This window comes from Pollachius pollachius, assembly GCF_949987615.1.
Source record: "Pollachius pollachius genome assembly, chromosome: 4".
Taxonomy (NCBI): domain Eukaryota; kingdom Metazoa; phylum Chordata; class Actinopteri; order Gadiformes; family Gadidae; genus Pollachius; species Pollachius pollachius.
Window position 1 is genome coordinate 31,022,448 of NC_136937.1, and position 17,602 is coordinate 31,040,049.

The 17,602-nt window shown below is 53.0% G+C and overlaps 1 protein-coding gene across 1 annotated transcript in view; it reads right to left on the reverse strand.

Moving 5' to 3' along the window:
- Window positions 1-2,456: 2,456 nt before the first annotated feature.
- Window positions 2,457-17,602, reverse strand: part of LOC307074535 (lysine-specific demethylase 6A-like) — a 43,970-nt gene continuing 28,824 nt past the window's right edge. The window contains 18 exon segments of the mRNA XM_079734715.1: window positions 2,457-3,509; window positions 4,010-4,180; window positions 5,235-5,361; window positions 6,409-6,550; window positions 7,541-7,728; window positions 8,302-8,416; window positions 8,716-8,864; window positions 9,109-9,183; window positions 9,494-9,555; window positions 10,198-10,403; window positions 11,403-11,508; window positions 12,381-12,510; window positions 14,808-15,694; window positions 16,992-17,008; window positions 17,011-17,109; window positions 17,112-17,312; window positions 17,315-17,392; window positions 17,395-17,407. Coding sequence (XP_079590841.1) covers window positions 3,477-3,509; window positions 4,010-4,180; window positions 5,235-5,361; window positions 6,409-6,550; window positions 7,541-7,728; window positions 8,302-8,416; window positions 8,716-8,864; window positions 9,109-9,183; window positions 9,494-9,555; window positions 10,198-10,403; window positions 11,403-11,508; window positions 12,381-12,510; window positions 14,808-15,694; window positions 16,992-17,008; window positions 17,011-17,109; window positions 17,112-17,312; window positions 17,315-17,392; window positions 17,395-17,407 — 2,799 coding nt within the window. The 3' untranslated portion in view covers window positions 2,457-3,476.

Sequence of the window (17,602 nt, forward strand, 5' to 3'; positions counted from 1 at the left end):
ATGGTAACCAATCAGTGAGTGGCTCATGTTAACCAATAAGGAACTTTGGCAGGAAATCAATGTTTATACACTGATTAACAGTAAACTATTTAGCATTTCCTGTTGAACCCTAGGCTCACACGACATGCAAAGCTGACCAAATAAGATATGTTCATTTATTGACGTGGCACACATCCAATTGGTTTCCTTCCTCGCAGCAGTGTGAACAGCGCACATCACATGTGCTCGAATCCGATCTGTTTCTCAAAACCAGATTGGGCCAACTCTCTAGACACACACCTAAAAGCAATCCGAAGCCTCCGAATCCAATAAGGTAAATCGGAATCGCCCAAAAACGCCAAGAATGTTTGTATTGTCAGTAAATAGATTAATGTTAGCATGAGGACATAGACGGCTATATACCAGTGCTTCTGTTCAAACCGGTTTGGTCCACAGGTGATGGTGTAGAAGTTCGTGGCCAGCAGTTGCTCAGTACTCAGTGTAGATCCTGTGGGGCAGGCAGCAGCTACATCTGGCTACTGGGTCTCTGCTGGCGGCCATGTTGGCACCGGAGGAGCGCCAAGACTGGGTCTCTGCTGGCGGCCATGTTGGCAACGCAGGAGCGCCAAGACTGGGTCTCCGCTGGCGGCCATGTTGGCACCGGAGGAGTGCCAAGACAGGGTCTCTGCTGGCCGCCATGTTGGCACCGGAGGAGCACCAAGACTGGAAGTGGAGTCTAATTAATTTTAAAAAGTGCTGTCTTTTCCTATGTTCGAAAGGAAGCACCTTATCATCTCTCCTTGACCCGATGACCGCTTTCCACAAAGGTAAAGGAAAGGAGGCATAAAGGTTAAGATATTTGACTATTCGTAGAGGCCCCTGGGTCTCTACTGGCGGCCATGTTGGCACCTGGGGAAGAGCAACGACGGAACGCGACGCTAGTCGATACAAATGCCTCCAGATCCATTGGCTGTAAAGAGGTGATGTTATGCCACCAGGTGTGAGTGTGACTTGCCATTGCAAGAAGTTTGAAGATCTGCGTTTTCCTTTGTTTTAGTGACACCACAAGTGGGCGTGTCCATCTAGATGTATGCTGGACACGCCCACTTGTGATGTCACTAAAACACAGGAAAAGGCAGATTTTCAAACGGCTTGTGAGGGTAATTCACGATCTGACCTGGTGGCATTCTTTTTTGAATCATTGAAAATTCAACCATGTAGCAAACTAAATAATCGATAAATTGGTTTATTAATGAATAACGTCAATTAAAACTCTTTTTGCTGCTCGTTGTGAGAGGCAGACAAATGATGGATGTCAAACTTTATCACAGGTCATAGTCTCCTTATTAAACAAAAATGTGTTTTGATATTGAACTGGGCCGGTTTTACTGGGTGTTATTCTGGACCCGGCATACATTGTAGGATTCTGTGTGGGTGAAGCGACAGCTACATTGTCTGCTGGGTTTCAGACAGCACTCCAATCACACATGACCGAATGACAGTGGGATGGTGATAGGTGGTGGATGTCTTTGGTGAAGACGGTCGCCTTAAACTGTCTCCTGATTGACACTTGTCAGAATCCCCTCTGAATCGCTGTGGTTAAAAGTGTCTGCTACATGATGAAATAAGGGTATTTACTCATAGTGCCGAGGTAAGTTTTATCAATTTTAGGAGAGAATTGATGTGGTTATGTCTGTCTTAATGTCATAAGTGGTTAAAATGTGTGTTTTTCAAACAGATAGATATACATATATTATCTCTATCTATTTTTGATATCAGTTTTTGGCCATACCACAAATGTTAAATTAAATACTATACTCCAGTTTAAAGACTGAAAGGGGAATACTTAATGGAAAAATCTGATCTGATTTTGCATGGAAATATTGCTTATTGCTACTGTATTGTGCATCAGTCCTTTGTTTCATGAATCATTGTACTTTGGTTGAGTGTGTGCGTTAATGTGTTATCATGCGGATCCATTAAAGATACAATCACAAAACTTCCATGGCTAATTTGACAACTTTTGTGTTTATTGACTCATAAAACATTCTTCAAACAATAAAACGATTTTAAACGTTTCTGTACAACGCTTGCTAAGCAGTTTATTCATATATAGAAAAATGTACGCGGAGGTGTGTCCAAATGACAGCTCTCCTTCAAATTTAATGGCAGGTATTCTGGAAAAAAATGGACAGCATTCCATCAACAAATACTTTCAAGCAATAAATATGTATTTTATAAATAGTGTGAATTTACATTGAGATTAGAAATTTTAACGAAAAAACAAAATCACAAATTAAGCTTTTATTCCATAAGTCTATGTGCAAACCCATTTTCTTTGTGACTTGGCTAGTTATTTTATCCTCTAAAAATATTCCTTTTTTAACCTAAAATGAAAAAGAAAGTTTCAAAATGAACGGAGATGTTAAATGTAAAAAGCTGTGAAATAAAAATAGGAACGAAAAAAATCATCTGTGAAATAAAAATAGGAACGAAAAAAATCATCATCCAAGCTTTTCACATTACATTTTTTTGTAGATTTCAAGGTCTTAAAATCACTATCTACCATTGTAAATAAAGACCAGTTAGGCTAGTACGCCATTAGAAAAATGGGAAGAAACAAGAAAAATCATGGAGAGAGGGGGGAGGGTTGGAAATCCAACAAAAACGAGAAAGGGGGAGAAAGCCAACGATTCATTCTGCTAACCGAAAAATTAACAAACGAGAAGGAAGCGAGAGAAAGAAAGTAAAAGGTAGTCACGTCAGTAGTCGTTTTTAACGAATGGCGTCGCCATTCGCGGTAATTATCTACAAAAAAAAAAGAACCCCAAAAAAAAAAAAAAGAGAAAAACACACGTCGCAATCACACAATCCAAACTGCTGCTCCGTCGAAGCCCTGCCCCCTCCACTGCCACAACCCCGAGGTCTCGTTAAAGTCCGATAAAACAGGGCGGAACTATCGTCACTAGGAAGGGGGTGGGGGGGGGAGAAGGGAGAAGGGAGAGAACAGGCGGGGGGGTGGTGGGGGTGAAACGAAGAAATAAAAATAAGAAAATCATGTTTATAAAGTCCTGTGTTGGGAAGGGGGGAGGGGGGGCGTTCAGTGCACAGAATGCCCTTCCCCTCACCCCCGGCCCCCCCTTGTCCCTCCCTCGGCCAATGGGAGGGCAGGAGCCAGCACTTTGAGACCATTGCATAGACAGACACTTGGGCGCCACGGGCTCTTACCCGTCGCCATGGAGACCAGGCGGGCGGAGTGGGGGGGGGGGGCGGCGGTGGCGAGGGAAGGGGAGGGGAGGGGGGGGGGGGGGGGGAACGGCCTTGGCTTTTCCTGAATATCAGAAATGGTCCGTGTACGTTTTTAACTTAATTAAATTTCTCCTCTTTTATTTCATTTTTTTTTTTTGTGTTTTCTCCTCCGTTCATTTTTCGTCTTTCTCTTCCAAAAGACGTCGCCCGCTCCCAAGGGCGCCGTAGGCGGTGGGCGTGGTCTGATGTCAAGACGACGACGAGGGGTGGAGCGGCGGCGCCTAAAAAGGGGAGCGGGAACATGACATCGTTGGTTACATCGTCGACGGCGGCCGCTTGGGACGAGCGAAACGGCTCAGGTGGGTCTTAGAACGCCGAGCGACGTTTGAGGGGACGCAGCGCGGGAGCGGGGCCGTGAGCCACTGCGTCCACGAGGCCCTGAACCCCGACTCAAAGGTCTCACTGCACGAGGGGGTCCTCACTAAGGAGACCTGGCCGTAGACCCTCATCAGGTCTTGGTGGGGGGGGGGGTCCTTGGGTACTTAGTCCCGCTGGGGGGTACTCACGAAGGAGAACTGGTCGTAGCACCTTCATGAGGTCCTGGTGGGGGGTCTAGGGTCTTGATCGGGGGTCTAGGGTCCTGATGGGGGGTCTAGGGTCTTGATGGGGGGTCTAGGGTCTTGATGGGGGGCTCCTGGGTCATGATGGGGGGTCTAGGGTCCTGATGGGGGGTCTAGGGTCCTGATGGGGGGCTCCTGGGTCAGGATGGGGGGGTACTCACCAGGGAGAACTGGTCGTAGACGGCCATCAGGTCCTCCGAGCGGTGTTGCTCCAGCACCACGAAGCTGTCCAGCGTGGCGCTGCCCTTGCGGGCGCAGTCCTGGCAGTGCACCACACACTGCCTCCTGCTCTGAAGCTCACTGCGCACAAACAGCAGGTTGAACACCTCCACCTGGGGGGGGAAGGGGGGAGGGAGTGAGGGAGGGAGGGAGGGAGGGAGTGAGGGAGGGAGAGAGGGAGAGAGGGAGAGAGGGAGGGAGGGAGGGAGGGAGGGAGAGAGGGAGGGAGGGAGAGAGAGAGAGAGAGAGGGAGGGAGGGTGAGAGAGAGAGAGAGAGAGAGAGAGAGAGAGGGAGAGAGGGAGAGAGAGAGAGAGAGAGAGAGAGAGGGAGAGAGGGAGAGAGGGAGAGAGGGAGGGAGGGAGAGAGAGAGAGGGAGGGAGGGAGGGTGAGAGGGAGAGAGAGAGAGAGAGAGAGAGACAGGGAGAAAGAGAGAGACAGCCAGGGAGAGAGGGAGGGAGGGAGAGAGGGAGAGAGAGAGAGGGAGACAGGGAGAGAGTGAGTGAGGGAGGGAGGGAGAGAGGGAGAGAGAGAGAGAGAGAGAGACACAGGGAGAGAGGGAGAGAGGGAGAGAGAGAGAGAGGGAGACAGGGAGAGAGTGAGTGAGGGACAGAGGGAGAGAGAGAGGGAGGGAGAGAGGGAGAGAGGGAGAGAAAGAGAGAGACAGGGAGAGAGAGAGAGACAGCCAGGGAGAGAGGGAGAGAGGGAGAGAGGGAGAGAGAGAGAGAGGGAGACAGGGCGAGAGTGAGTGAGGGGGAGAGAGGGAGAGAGAGAGGGAGGGAGAGAGGGAGAGAGGGAGAGAGAGAGAGAGAGAGACAGGGAGAGAGAGAGAGAGAGAGAGAGAGAGGGAGAGAGAGAGAGACAGCCAGGGAGAGAGAGAGAGAGACAGACAGACAGGGAGAGGGAGACAGACAGAGAGGGACAGACAGACACAGAGAGACACACACACACACACACACACACACACACACACACAAGCAGACACACAGAGACAGAGACACGCACACGCAGACAGACACAGAAACACACACGCAGAAACACGCAGAGACCCACAAAAGAGTTAGCAGGTAGCCATGGCAATAAGGGAGCTTCGTAAACCAAGAACCGAAGGCTCCATTGACAAAGCGACGCCGAGAACTACATTTCCCAGAGGCCTCTCTGGCACCCACCTCACAGATGGTGCAGTAGTGGGCGGCCTCGTCGCGGCTCCGGGGCCGCTGCAGCGTCTCCTTCCCCGCCGCCACCAGACACTCCTTCACCCGCTGGCACTGCTTCAGCGTCCGCAGGAGGCAGTACCTGGGGGGGGGGGGGAGAGGGAGAGAGGGAGACAACAGGGGGTCAGGGAGGGATGGGAGGAGGGAGAGAGGGGAGGGAGAAACCAGGGGTCAGGGAGGGATGGGAGGAGGGAGGGAGAGAGGGAGACAGGGAGGGATGGGAGGAGGGAGGGAGAAACCAGGGGTCAGGGAGGGATGGGAGGAGGGAGGGAGGGAGAGAGGGGAGGGAGAAACCAGGGGTCAGGGAGGGATGGGAGGAGGGAGGGAAAAACCAGGGGTCAGGGAGGGATGGAAGGAGGGAGGGAGGGAGAGAGGGGAGGGAGAAACCAGGGGTCAGGGAGGGATGGGAGGAGGGAGGGAGAGAGGGAGACAGGGAGGGATGGGAGGAGGGAGGGAGAGAGGGAGACAACAGGGGGTCAGGGAGGGATGGGAGGAGGGAGAGAGGGAGGGGAGGGAGAGGGGGAGACAACAGGGGGTCAGGGAGGGATGGGAGGAGGGAGAGAGGGGAGGGAGAAACCAGGGGGCAAGGAGGGATGGGAGGAGGGAGGGAGAAACCAGGGGTCAGGGAGGGATGGTAGGAGGGAGAGAGGGGAGGGAGAAACCAGGGGTCAGGGAGGGATGGGAGGAGGGAGGGAGAGAGGGAGACAGGGAGGGATGGGAGGAGGGAGGGAGAGAGGGGAGGGAGAAACCAGGGGTCAGGGAGGGATGGGAGGAGGGAGGGAGAGAGGGAGACAGGGAGGGATGGGAGGAGGGAGGGAGAGAGGGAGACAGGGAGGGATGGGAGGAGGGAGGGAGAGAGGGAGACAACAGGGGGTCAGGGAGGGATGGGAGGAGGGAGGGGAGAGCGTGATGGAGGGAGACAAAGGGGCGAGGGAGGAATAGAGAGAGAGAGAGAGAGGGGAGACGGGAGAGTGTTAGAGAGACAATATATAACTTTGACCAAAAAAAGACATAAATCATAATAAAGTTACCACTAAGACACCCCCCCCAAGACTAAAGCATACACCGAGGTCCAGCCCCATGCAGGCACTGGGGGAGGCCCGGCGTGTCGAGGGAGGGGGGGACTCACTTGATCATCTCGAAGAGCTTGTGGTCGGACACCTTGATGTTGCGCGCCATGTTCCAGGAGAGGTGCACCATGGGAACCATTGACTTGACGCTCTGCAGCTTGTTCCACTCGTAGCGCTCCACCGCCTGCTTGTACTGGTGGGCTGGAGACAGGCGGACAGACGGACAGAGAACCAGAGACAGGCAGGCAGACAGAGAGAGACAGGCGGACAGACGGCCGGACGGACAGACAGACAGAGAACCAGAGACAGGCAGGCAGACATAGAGAGACAGGCGGGCAGACAGGCAGGCGGACAGACAGACATAGAACCAGAGGCAGGCAGGCAGGCAGAGAGGGGCAGACAGGCAGGCAGGCGGACAGACAGACAGACGTAGAACCAGAGACAGGCAGGCAGGCAGACAGAGAGAGGCAGACAGGCAGGCGGACAGAGAGACATAGAACCAGAAACAGGCAGGCAGGCAGACAGAGAGAGGCAGACAGGCAGGCGGACAGACAGACATAGAACCAGAGACAGGCAGGCAGGAAGACAGAGAGAGGCAGGCAGACAGACAGACAGACATAGAACCGCACATAGACGGATGGACAGACAGGAAAAGAGACGTATAACCACAGACGGGACAGACAGAGAACCACAGACGGGACAGACAGAGAACCACAGACGGGACAGACAGAGAACCACAGACGGACATAGAGAACCACAGACGGACAGACAGAGAACCACAGGGAGACAGAGAGAGAACCACAGACGGGACAGACGTATAACCACAGACGGACAGTCAGAGAACCACAGACGGACAGACAGAGAACCACAGACGGACAGACAGAGAACCACAGGGAGACAGAGAGAAAAATAAAATAAAATTTCGATAAACATGAAACGACAGTTCTGTGACTTGCTTAAAGGCGTCACATGACACTGTTTAGTTAACCAATCCCAAACAGCGATGTTCATTGGCTGCATCACTTCCCATCGATGGCAATTTACGAAACTAATCCCAAGTATCCATAAAGACTTTAACCAATCACAAACAGCAAATGTCACCGAAACTCATCCCCAGAAATGCAAATAAACCGAAATTCATCCGATTCAACCGATTCCCCCCCCCCCCCCCCCCCACCCGGGGGCCCGTACCGGTGAGGGGCCCCACGTTCCAGGCGATGTTGTTGCACCAGCCGATGGCCTGCACCCAGTGCACGGTGCCGGTGTTGAGCCACACCAGGTCCCCGGGCCGCTGGATGAAGCGGTACACGGGCACGTCCGCCCCGTACAGGTCCTCCAGGTCAGGCCACCACGAGCCCATCAGGAAGTTGATGTTGTTCCTGGGGGAGGGGGAGAGAGGGGAGAGAGGGGAGGGTGAGAAGGGAGTAGGGGAGAGAGGGGAGAGAGGGGAGGGTGAGAAGGGAGTAGGGGAGAGAGGGGAAGGAGAGAAGATGGCGTAGGAGAGAGGAGAGAAGAGAGAGGAGAATGTGGAGAAAACAGACAGAGGAGACAGAAATAAGTCAGGAGAGAGGGGGGAGAGAGAAATAAGTCAGGAGAGAGGGGGGAGAGAGAAATAAGTCACGAGAGAGGGGGAGAGAGAAATAAGTCAGGAGAGAGGGGGGAGAGAGAAATAAGTCAGGAGAGAGGGGGGAGAGAGAAATAAGTCAGGAGAGAGGGGGGAGAGAGAAGTGAGAGGAGGCAGAAGGGGGTAGTAATGGGGAGAGCTCTTAGGCCATGCAGACTATTCAAACACCGTTGCGTCATCTCTCCCTACCATAAATCACTCAAATCCAAACCGATTTTTGCCATTTTTCTCATCAACAGCCCTGTTCCTCAACTGACCATAAACACAGGAAGGAGAGAGGAGGAGAGAGGAGGAGCAGGGAGGAGAGAGGAGGAGCGAGGGTGCTTACTTCTCACAGAAGGAGCTCATCACGCCCCAGTAGGGCTCCGGCACGGCGAACCACTCACAGTCCCCCGGCCCGATGTTGATGTTCACCGAGCAGAAGTTGTTGTGCTCCTGGTGGCCTGGGGAGAGGACACACACACACACACACACACACAGCTGTTTCTTTGCATATGTAGGAGTACACTTAAAAAGGTGCTTTCTGTAAGACGTAAGAGCTACACTTTGAGCGTCGACTGTAAGTGAGTGAAACGCTGTGTGAGAGCATCAGTTCTGTTCTCCGCCTCTCTCTCTGAGCCAATTTCGATTTCTGACCTGAACGGTGCATTCGTCGCCGATTGGCTCGAGGAACCCATCTCGCCTGTCAATCACAGGGGGAGGGCGGGAGCAGCGAGGGAGGGGGCCTATAAGGGCCTCGTACCTGGTATCCTGCTGCCGGGGACCTTCATGTAGAGCTGCACGGTGTTCATGCCCAGGATGGCGTGGCCAACATGACTCAGCAGGTTGCCGGCGGAAACCACTCGGGCGAACGCCGGCAGCTTGCTGAGCTCCTGGAGCTGCTGCTTCCACCTGGGGGGGGGGGGGGGGGGGGGGGGGGGGGGGTAGAGAGAAGAGGAGGAGGAGGGTAGAGAGAAGAGGAGGAGGAGGAGGAGAGATGAGAGGAAGAGGAGGAGGAGGGGGGGAGATGGGGTAGTGAGGAGAGGAAGAGTGGCAGAAGGAGGGGAAAGACAACAGGACGTTTAGTTCGGTCCTACCCAATTAAGATCCATCTTTTTTCTGCCTGGTTATTGAATGCAGGCTGTCTCTGACTTACTTCCGTTCATCCGACACATCGATGTTGGTTCCAAACTTGATGTGCTTCAGGGGGCCCCTTCTCTTGCGGGCCACACTACAAACACAAACCGAAAACAGAGCGCCAGTTAGGCTCTTGTAGTTTCAGTTCATCGGTGAGAACCAGTTCAGATGCTAGCCAACAGGCCGGCGAGAAAAGAGCCACCAGACTAGCGAGATAACAGCTAGGTTGATAGCTAACAGCCTAGCGAGGTACAAGCTAAGACGCTAGCTTACAGACGAGCGAAACACAGGCTAAGATGCTAGCTGACAGACTAGCAAGGAGCTCCACAGCTATAGAAGACTAGCGAGATAATAGCTAAGATGCTAGACGTTAGCGTCGTAATGATACTGAAGATGTAGCGTACTTCTCCGCCGACGCCGGTTCCGTGTCCATGGGTTCCTTCAACGCCTTCTTCTCGTTCTCCTCCTGCGGGGAAAGCAGAGAGCGGCCATTAGAGCCTTGAAGGTCAAACGAGTTAAAGAGAGTTGGACGTCTTTAACATCATTCTTGTCGGCTATACGATATGCCTTCATGTCAACGCAGTCACATTGTGATACCTTTGGCAGGCTTAACTACAATAAAAAATAAAGGCCCTTTGTAAAAATATAAAATGTATGTAATAGTTTATCAATATCATTTTTCGTTTTAATATGAATAAATTCTTTAAAAACGGGTGTATTTTAAATGAATGAATGGCTAAATTAAATAAGAAAAAGGGTTGATTCCTCGCATGACGGATTCAGAGTTAGCAAATACCAGTCTAAAATAAATGTTGATATTCATTAAGTCATCATTCAGTAAATATAGATTTAACACGTCTCCTTCGAGGGAGAGCTCCCTCCCTCCTTCTCTCCCTCCTTCTCTCCCTCCCTCTCTCCTTCTCTCCCTCCCTCCCTCACTCTCCCTCCCTCCCTCTCCCTTCCTCCCTCACTCTCCCTCACTCCCTCCCTCTCTCTCTCCCTTCCTTCCTCCCTCACTCTCCCTCTCTCTCTCTCTCTCTCCCTTCCTCCCTCCCTGATTGGCTGCTGGCCAGCGGGTGGAGGCCCCTGATTGGCCCTGGGGACTCACCCTGAGGGACTCCTGAAAGGAGGAGGCCTGGTACTGGGCGAACTTGGCGATGGTGGTGTGGGCGCGCGTGCTCTCACAGCGCCACATCTTCCTGCTGCCGCTGGCGTCCCAGTTCTCGTCGGCGGGCTGGGACAGCTGGGTGCGCACCTCCACCAGGTGGTCTGGGTTGGCCTCCACCAGCGTCTTGGTGGAGAAGAGGCCCAGGTCTGGGGGAGGAGAGGGGGAGGGAGAGGGGGAGGGAGGAGAGGGGAGGGAGGGAGGAGGGAGGAGGAGAGGGGGAAGGGAGGGAGGAGAGGAGGAGGAGAGGGAGGAGGGAGGAGAGGGGGAAGGGAGGGAGGGAGGGAGGGAGGGGGAGAGGGGGAAGGGAGGGAGGAGAGGGGAGGGAGGGAGGGAGGAGAGGGGGAAGGGAGGGAGGGGGAGAGGGAGGGAGGGAGGAGAGGAGGAGGAGAGGGGGGGAGGAAGGAGGGAGGGAGGGAGGGGGGAGGTGGGGAGGAGGAGAGGAGGGAGAAGGGTGGAGGAGGAGGAGGAGGAGGAGGTTGGATGAGGTGGAGAGAGAGGAGCAGGAGGTGGGGGAGGAGGAGAGGGACGGTGGAGGAAGGGAGGAGAGAAGGGTGGAGGTGGTGGGGGAGGAGGAGAGGGACGGTGGGGGAGGAGGAGGAGGTGGGGGAGGTGGAGAGGGACGGTGGAGGAAGGGAGGAGGGGAGGGGGAGAGAGGGTGGATGAGAGGATAGGTAGGGAGGGAAGGGTGGAGGAGGGGATAAAAAGGTAAGACAGTAAGAGAAGTCCCATCTCATCGTCCAAAAACGCTTCATGACATGCCACCCGGTGTGGTCACGTGACATTATGACATCACAGGTGGACACGCCCACCTGTGATGTCATCAGGGGCGGCTTTCCAAAATGGCTCGTGACGGCTAATCGCACCGCACCTGGTGGCACGTCATGGGACCTTTAAGCGACAAACAAACCGTTCTGCGCCTTCAACGTGAACCCGGTTGCTGAACATGAACAAATAACTGAACCGGTGTACGCTGTTCAACTCCAAGAAGAAAAGAACACGAGTTCAGTCCTCAAAAGCATAACGACCTGTCGGTGTCCTTGAGCGAGACGCCCCTAACCACCTATTCCTTAACGACCCGTGTCTGAGTTCACTCAGTGGGGAACCATCCTAGTGAACATAAGGGGTGCTGCGTGACTCCCACGTACCCAGCTTGAGGGCCCCGGCCAGACCCCTGATGACGGTGACGGGGTTGGTGGGGTTGGTGCAGAACTGATGAAGTGGTGGGAAGAAGGCGTCCCTCTTGTTCTCCAGCTGAAGGACGAAGAGGAGGGGACCCAGAGAGAGAGAGAGAGAGACAGAGAGAGAGAGAGACAGAGACAGAGACAGAGAGAGACAGAGACAGAGAGACAGGGAGTGTGAGACAGACAGACAGGCAGACAGAGAGAAACAGAGAGACAGAGAAAGAGACACAGACAAAAAGAGACGGAGAGAGACAGACAGACAGACAGAGACAGAGAGAGATAGAGAGTGTGAGAGACAGACAGAGTGTGAGACAGACAGACAGACAGAAACAGAGAGAGAAAGAGACACAGACAAAAAGAGACGGAGAGAGACAGACAGAGAGAGAAAGAGACACAGACAAAAAGAGACGGAGAGAGACAGACAGAGATACAAAGAGAGAGACAGAAAAAAAGAGACAGACAGAGAAAGGGACAGACAGAAAGAGGAAGAGAGATAGACAGACAGAAAGAGACAGAGAGAGAGAGACAGACAGAAAGAGACAGAGAGAGAGAGAGAGACAGAGAGAAAGAGACAGAGAGAGAGAGACAGACAGAAAGAGACAGAGAGAGACAGAAGGAGACAGAGAGAGAGACAGACAGACAGAGACAGACAGAAAGAGACAGAGAGAGACAGAGAGAGAGACAGACAGAAAGAGACAGACAGAGAGACAGAAAGAGACAGAGAGAGACAGAAAGAGACAAACAGAGAGAGAGACAGACAGAGACAGAGACACACAGGTCTTATGTTCAAATATTTAGTAATGCATTTTTCTTGGAGAACTGAAATCCAAAGTGCTTAACAAGGGAAAGTCATACAACGAGAAAGAATCAACCTGGATTAAAATCAGCTCTGGTAATTAGCGCTTATCTTTCCTGAGCTCTCGAATGGGGGGGGGTACTTACGTATATGCTGGGCGTGGGGGGGTTCAGCCTCTCCTTGGGCAGGGCCGGGGTGGGCGGTGGGGGCAGGCGAGGCGGGGGACACTTGTCCAGCAGGATGCTGCTATTGGACAGCCCATTCTTCCCCAGGTTCCTGCGCAGAGGGACGGACCAATGAGAACGAAGGGAGGGTTTGGAGACCCGCCCCCGCTCCCAGGACATGTGACGCAGTCACGACGTAGCATTGTGTAGCGTCTTATCCTAGCGGTCTTTGTTGTGGACGGGGAATGGGTTAGCCTAGCGATGGTTAGTGCTTGGCACTTGTTTCGATGAACATCCTTACTGTACCGACAGAGATATATTTTTGTTGCTCTTTCTTCTGACAAACATACTTATTGTAGGTCGCTTTGGATAAAAGCGTCTGCTAAATGCCCTGAATGTAAATTAAAAGGTTTGATGAGATATTATCTGCATCAGAGTTTTACCACTGTATCTTAGTTTAATTTTAAGTTGTTTGAGTAAAAATATATGTGCATATGTACACCCATACCTTCACATTTAGTATTCTGGGCGAGATATAACCTAATCGATGAAAACCATTTTACAGAATACTAGAACTAAAACAAATGCCAGAGATTACTTCTGAGTTTTGACAAGCTTTTGGGCGTCAGGAACACGGACTCAAACGGGGGGGTTTTCGATTCTAAAATGGCGCCACAGGGATCTCACCTTGAGAGGAACAAAGAACAAGTTTCTGAGTTTCTCTCAGAAACATGTTTCTTCTCTCAGACGCATTGCACCAATCCATTAGAATATAAACAGTCGAGTATCACAAAAAAAACGCTTCTTGTAAAACTTTAAACTTGTCGGTTTAAACAGACCAATGGCTGCTTCTTGATACTACTCCTGCATATATTTTCACGTACGTTAACATCATATGCACACATTTTATGCCTTTATTGAGAATAACACATGGGGGGGGGGGGGGGGGGATTGTATTTGAGTCACTAAAAGGCGTAATACTACCTGGTTAGCACACTAGCTGACCAAACAGTCACACAGACATGACACCAAAAGCGTCGGATAATAATTTATCCGTCGAATACATCATTCCCCTCTCTGAAATAAGCAAGGCCGTTGACCTTCTGGGTGGTTTGAGAAAGGCGGAATCCACCGAAAGGCATGTTCTGAGACAGCTACGGTCTGCATGGCAACAGGACAGCCAACCAGGCTCTGGGTCTTGTTTACTATTACATAATGGGGTCGGACACACGCTGCCGTTGTGCCACAGCACCACTAGGGGGCGGTGTCTTCAAAAGCAAGCATGGACAAACCCTCAAGACTTTTTTTTTCACTACATTGATATTAATTAATCAAACAAAAATGTATTTTTATATGCAGCCTGGAAAGAAAAATATGGGAAATATAAATAGTGGATTTCTGGGGGGGGATTCAGGCTCAATAAGCTCAAGAGTTCAATATGAGTTTAACAAAACCTTTAGTTTCACCGCTTAAGGGAATGACTGGCTTTCTGCCGGTTAGTTTAAGGGTAACTCTGCCTTAAGGGGTACACACACAAAGAATGCAGATTAGTCTAGGATTAAAACATTTGCTTTGCAAAACATGCTCTGCAAAACAATTAAATTCCTGATCAAACATTTGCAAGTTTGGCTAAACTTCCACATTAACATCTCATCCTATATGAACCTATCTGCAAGAAATACAACTCAAGACTGATTAAAACCCACGCCAGCATCTCAGTTAAGAGTCAAAGACCCCGACCCACTGGCCTATATTGTTATGGTTTATACCCCAGCAGTGTTAAATACCTGATTCTTATTGGTCAGTATGGTCCAATAGTTGTGCATCAATTCATAATAACGTGACATCTCTCAAGTCTGCCTTCTAACAGACCCGAATAAAAGCGCTACAAATTTCTTATTAACAACGTCAACAATCACATAAAACCATCCACCACGTCTTTCCTCGACAACGCGAACACAACCCCTGGAGTCAATAAAATGTGGTTAACAGATATACGCACACACATGCAACAGCCACCCGAAACACCACATCCTAATTCACATACTCAAACATTCATTGACCGTCTTCTCAATGCATTTTGTATTCCTGTGTGCTGCCTTTTCCACCTCCCTCACTGTGTTTTTGGAAGCGATGCGTGTTCATTGCTATGATTGTGAAACGCTGCTGTAACGATAAAGTCCACCTTTATAACCATCTTCTCCTGCACAACACGCATGACCCGCACACACACACACACACACACACACACACACACACACACACACACACACAGAAACTACAAAAAGTACAGATGAAACAGACAACCACAAAACATCCCTGTACGCAGACTAAACCAGTGCCCAGCGACCAGTGACCACTGGTCTACGGGCCTCACTAACCAACGGCCCACCGGTTGAGGGGTCTCACCTGCAGGCCTTCAGGACGTCCCCCGAGCTGGGGTAGATGGATATGGAGGAGGAGGACGAAGAGGAAGAGGCGGAGCCCTGTGCGTGAGGGGGCGTGGCCTTCGAGCCGGCGGCCGCCGTGGCCCCGCCCGGTGCCGGCGGCTCCGCCTTCAGCGGGCTCCGGGAGTCCTCCGAGGAGATGGCCCCCTTGCCGTTGCCGTTGACGACGGCGGCGGCGGCGGTCGGCGTGGACGACGACGACGACGACGACGTGGCGGCGACGGAGGGGGCGGAGCCAGTGGATGTGGCGGGGGCGGGGCTGTGCGTGCCCGCGTGTTGCTGCTGCTGCGGTTGTTGTTGTTGTTGTTGTTGTTGTTGTTGTTGTTGTTGTTGTTGTTCCGAGGACTTGGGGGAGGGCGTGGAGGCGGGAGAGGACGCCGCCGAGGAGGAGGGGGGCGCCGCCTGCGGGGGGCCCTCGGGGGCGGGGGCCTTCCCCCCGGACAGAAGGGCCGACAGCCGGGGATTGTCCGCGGTGAGGCTGCCCTCCCCCGGCCGCGCGTGATTGGCCGCGGCGGCGGCGGCGGCGGCGTTATGGTTGCCGGGCGTCGTCGAGGGAGGCGGAGGAAGAGGCGGGGCCTGGAGGCGCTCCGTGCCCCCGTTGCCCAGGGAGACGGGGGCGGAGCTGTCTCTGGTAGGGGGGTCCTGGGCTCCCCCCGAGGTAGCGGCAGAGGGGTGGGGGGGAGACGGGAGGGCGGGGCCGTGGTGGTGGTGGTGGGCCTGTCGCCGTGGCGACGGGGGCGGCGGGTGTCCGGCCTTGCTGTGCGGGGAGGCGTCGGCCGTCTTGGGGTGGGGGGGCCCCAGGTCTCCGTTGGACCCCCCGGCGTGCGGCGCGGACCCCTTCTGGAGCCCCTGGGGGGGGAACCACACACACCTTTTATATCCTTCAAAGGGTGTGTGTATTTCTGAGTGAGTGTGTGTGTGTGTGTGTGTGTGTGTGTGTGTGTGTGTGTGTGTGTGTGTGTGTGTGTGTGTGTGTGTGTGTGTGTGTGTATTTTTGAGTGTGTCTGCGTGTGTGTGTGTCTGTCTCTTTGTCTGTGTGTCTGTGTGTGTGTCTGTCTCTTTGTCTGTGTGTGTGTCTGTCTCTTTGTCTGTGTGTCTGTGTGTGTGTCTGTCTCTTTGTCTGTGTGTGTCTGTCTCTTTGTTTGTGTGTCGATGTCTTTGTCTGTGTGTGTGTCTGTCTCTTTGTCTGTGTGTCGATGTCTTTGTCTGTGTGTGTGTCTGTCTCTTTGTCTGTGTGTCTGTGTGTGTGTCTGTCTCTTTGTCTGTGTGTGTGTCTGTCTCTTTGTCTGTGTGTCTGTGTGTGTGTCTGTCTCTTTGTCTGTGTGTGTCTGTCTCTTTGTTTGTGTTTCGATGTCTTTGTCTGTGTGTGTGTCTGTCTCTTTGTCTGTGTGTCGATGTCTTTGTCTGTGTGTGTGTCTGTCTCTTTGTCTGTGTGTCTGTGTGTGTGTCTGTCTCTTTGTCTGTGTGTGTGTCTGTCTCTTTGTCTGTGTGTCTGTGTGTGTGTCTGTCTCTTTGTCTGTGTGTGTCTGTCTCTTTGTTTGTGTGTCGATGTCTTTGTCTGTGTGTGTGTCTGTCTCTTTGTCTGTGTGTCTGTGTGTGTCTGTCTCTTTGTCTGTGTGTCGATGTCTTTGTCTGTGTGTGTGTCTGTCTCTTTGTCTGTGTGTCTGTGTGTGAGTCTGTCTTTGTGTGTGTCCGTTAGAAGTAACAATACTAAAGTGTGCGTGCAGGTGTGTGATTTCAGATGTGGAGCAATATGTTGTCATGAATGTGTGCGCACGTTTGTCAGTGTAAGATGAGCTAATACAGCGTCGATCCCAGACAGGCAGGGAAGTTCAGCGCGGTCGTGCACGTGCGTGTTTGCGGACAAGTGAGCAATGCACGTGTTACACCCAATCCGCCCATAAACACCAACATCTCGCCTCGAAGCTACAATTCCACATATAATCTATTCTTATCTAGTATTGTATCGCAAGCACACACAAACGCACGCACACGCACGCACACCGCGTTATCCTTTCCCACATCTCAAGGTGTGTCTCTATCAGTTGTGTGTTCTCTGCCATTCATGCGAGCGTCACCGTTTCCCCCCCTCGGGGACCGACGACTTCCTGCACAAACCGGCCAATCAGAGAGCGGCTGGCCTCACCTGAGGGGAGGAGGGGAGGAGTTGAGCAGCGGGGCCCGGCTGCTTGTGCAGGTGTGAGGTAGCAGGGGGGCGTCGCTGTTGCCCCCCGGCGGCTGGTAAGGCACGTCTCCGTTGGGGCGGTCGCCGGGTGATTGTTACTACTGGGGGTGGTAGTGGGGGTAGTAGTTGGGGTAGTAGTGGGGGTACTGGGGGTAGTACTGGGGGTGTGGCCCTTGGAGAGCGGGCCCAGGTGTCCTGGGGCCCTGGGGGCCAGGGGCCCGTTGGCCAAGGGGAGGGCGGGCCGGGCTTGCCGCTGGGGGGGTCCGAGGTGGGGGGGCCGGAGGGGTGCAGGCTGGGGTGGGGGGAGGGCAGGGCGTGGGTGGGGGCGGTGGGCCCGTTGAGGAGGGGGGGGGCGGCGAGGCGGCCTTCTGCCTCATCTGGGAGAGAGAGAGAGGGGGGGAGACAGAGAGACAGAGAGAGAGAGAGAGGGGGGGGGAGAGACAGAGAGAGAGAGAGAGAGGGGGGGGAGAGACAGAGAGAGAGAGAGAGAGGAGAGAGAGAGAGAGAGAGAGAGAGAGAGAGAGAGAGAGAGAGAGAGAGAGAGAGAGAGGAGAGAGGGGGGGGGGGAGAGA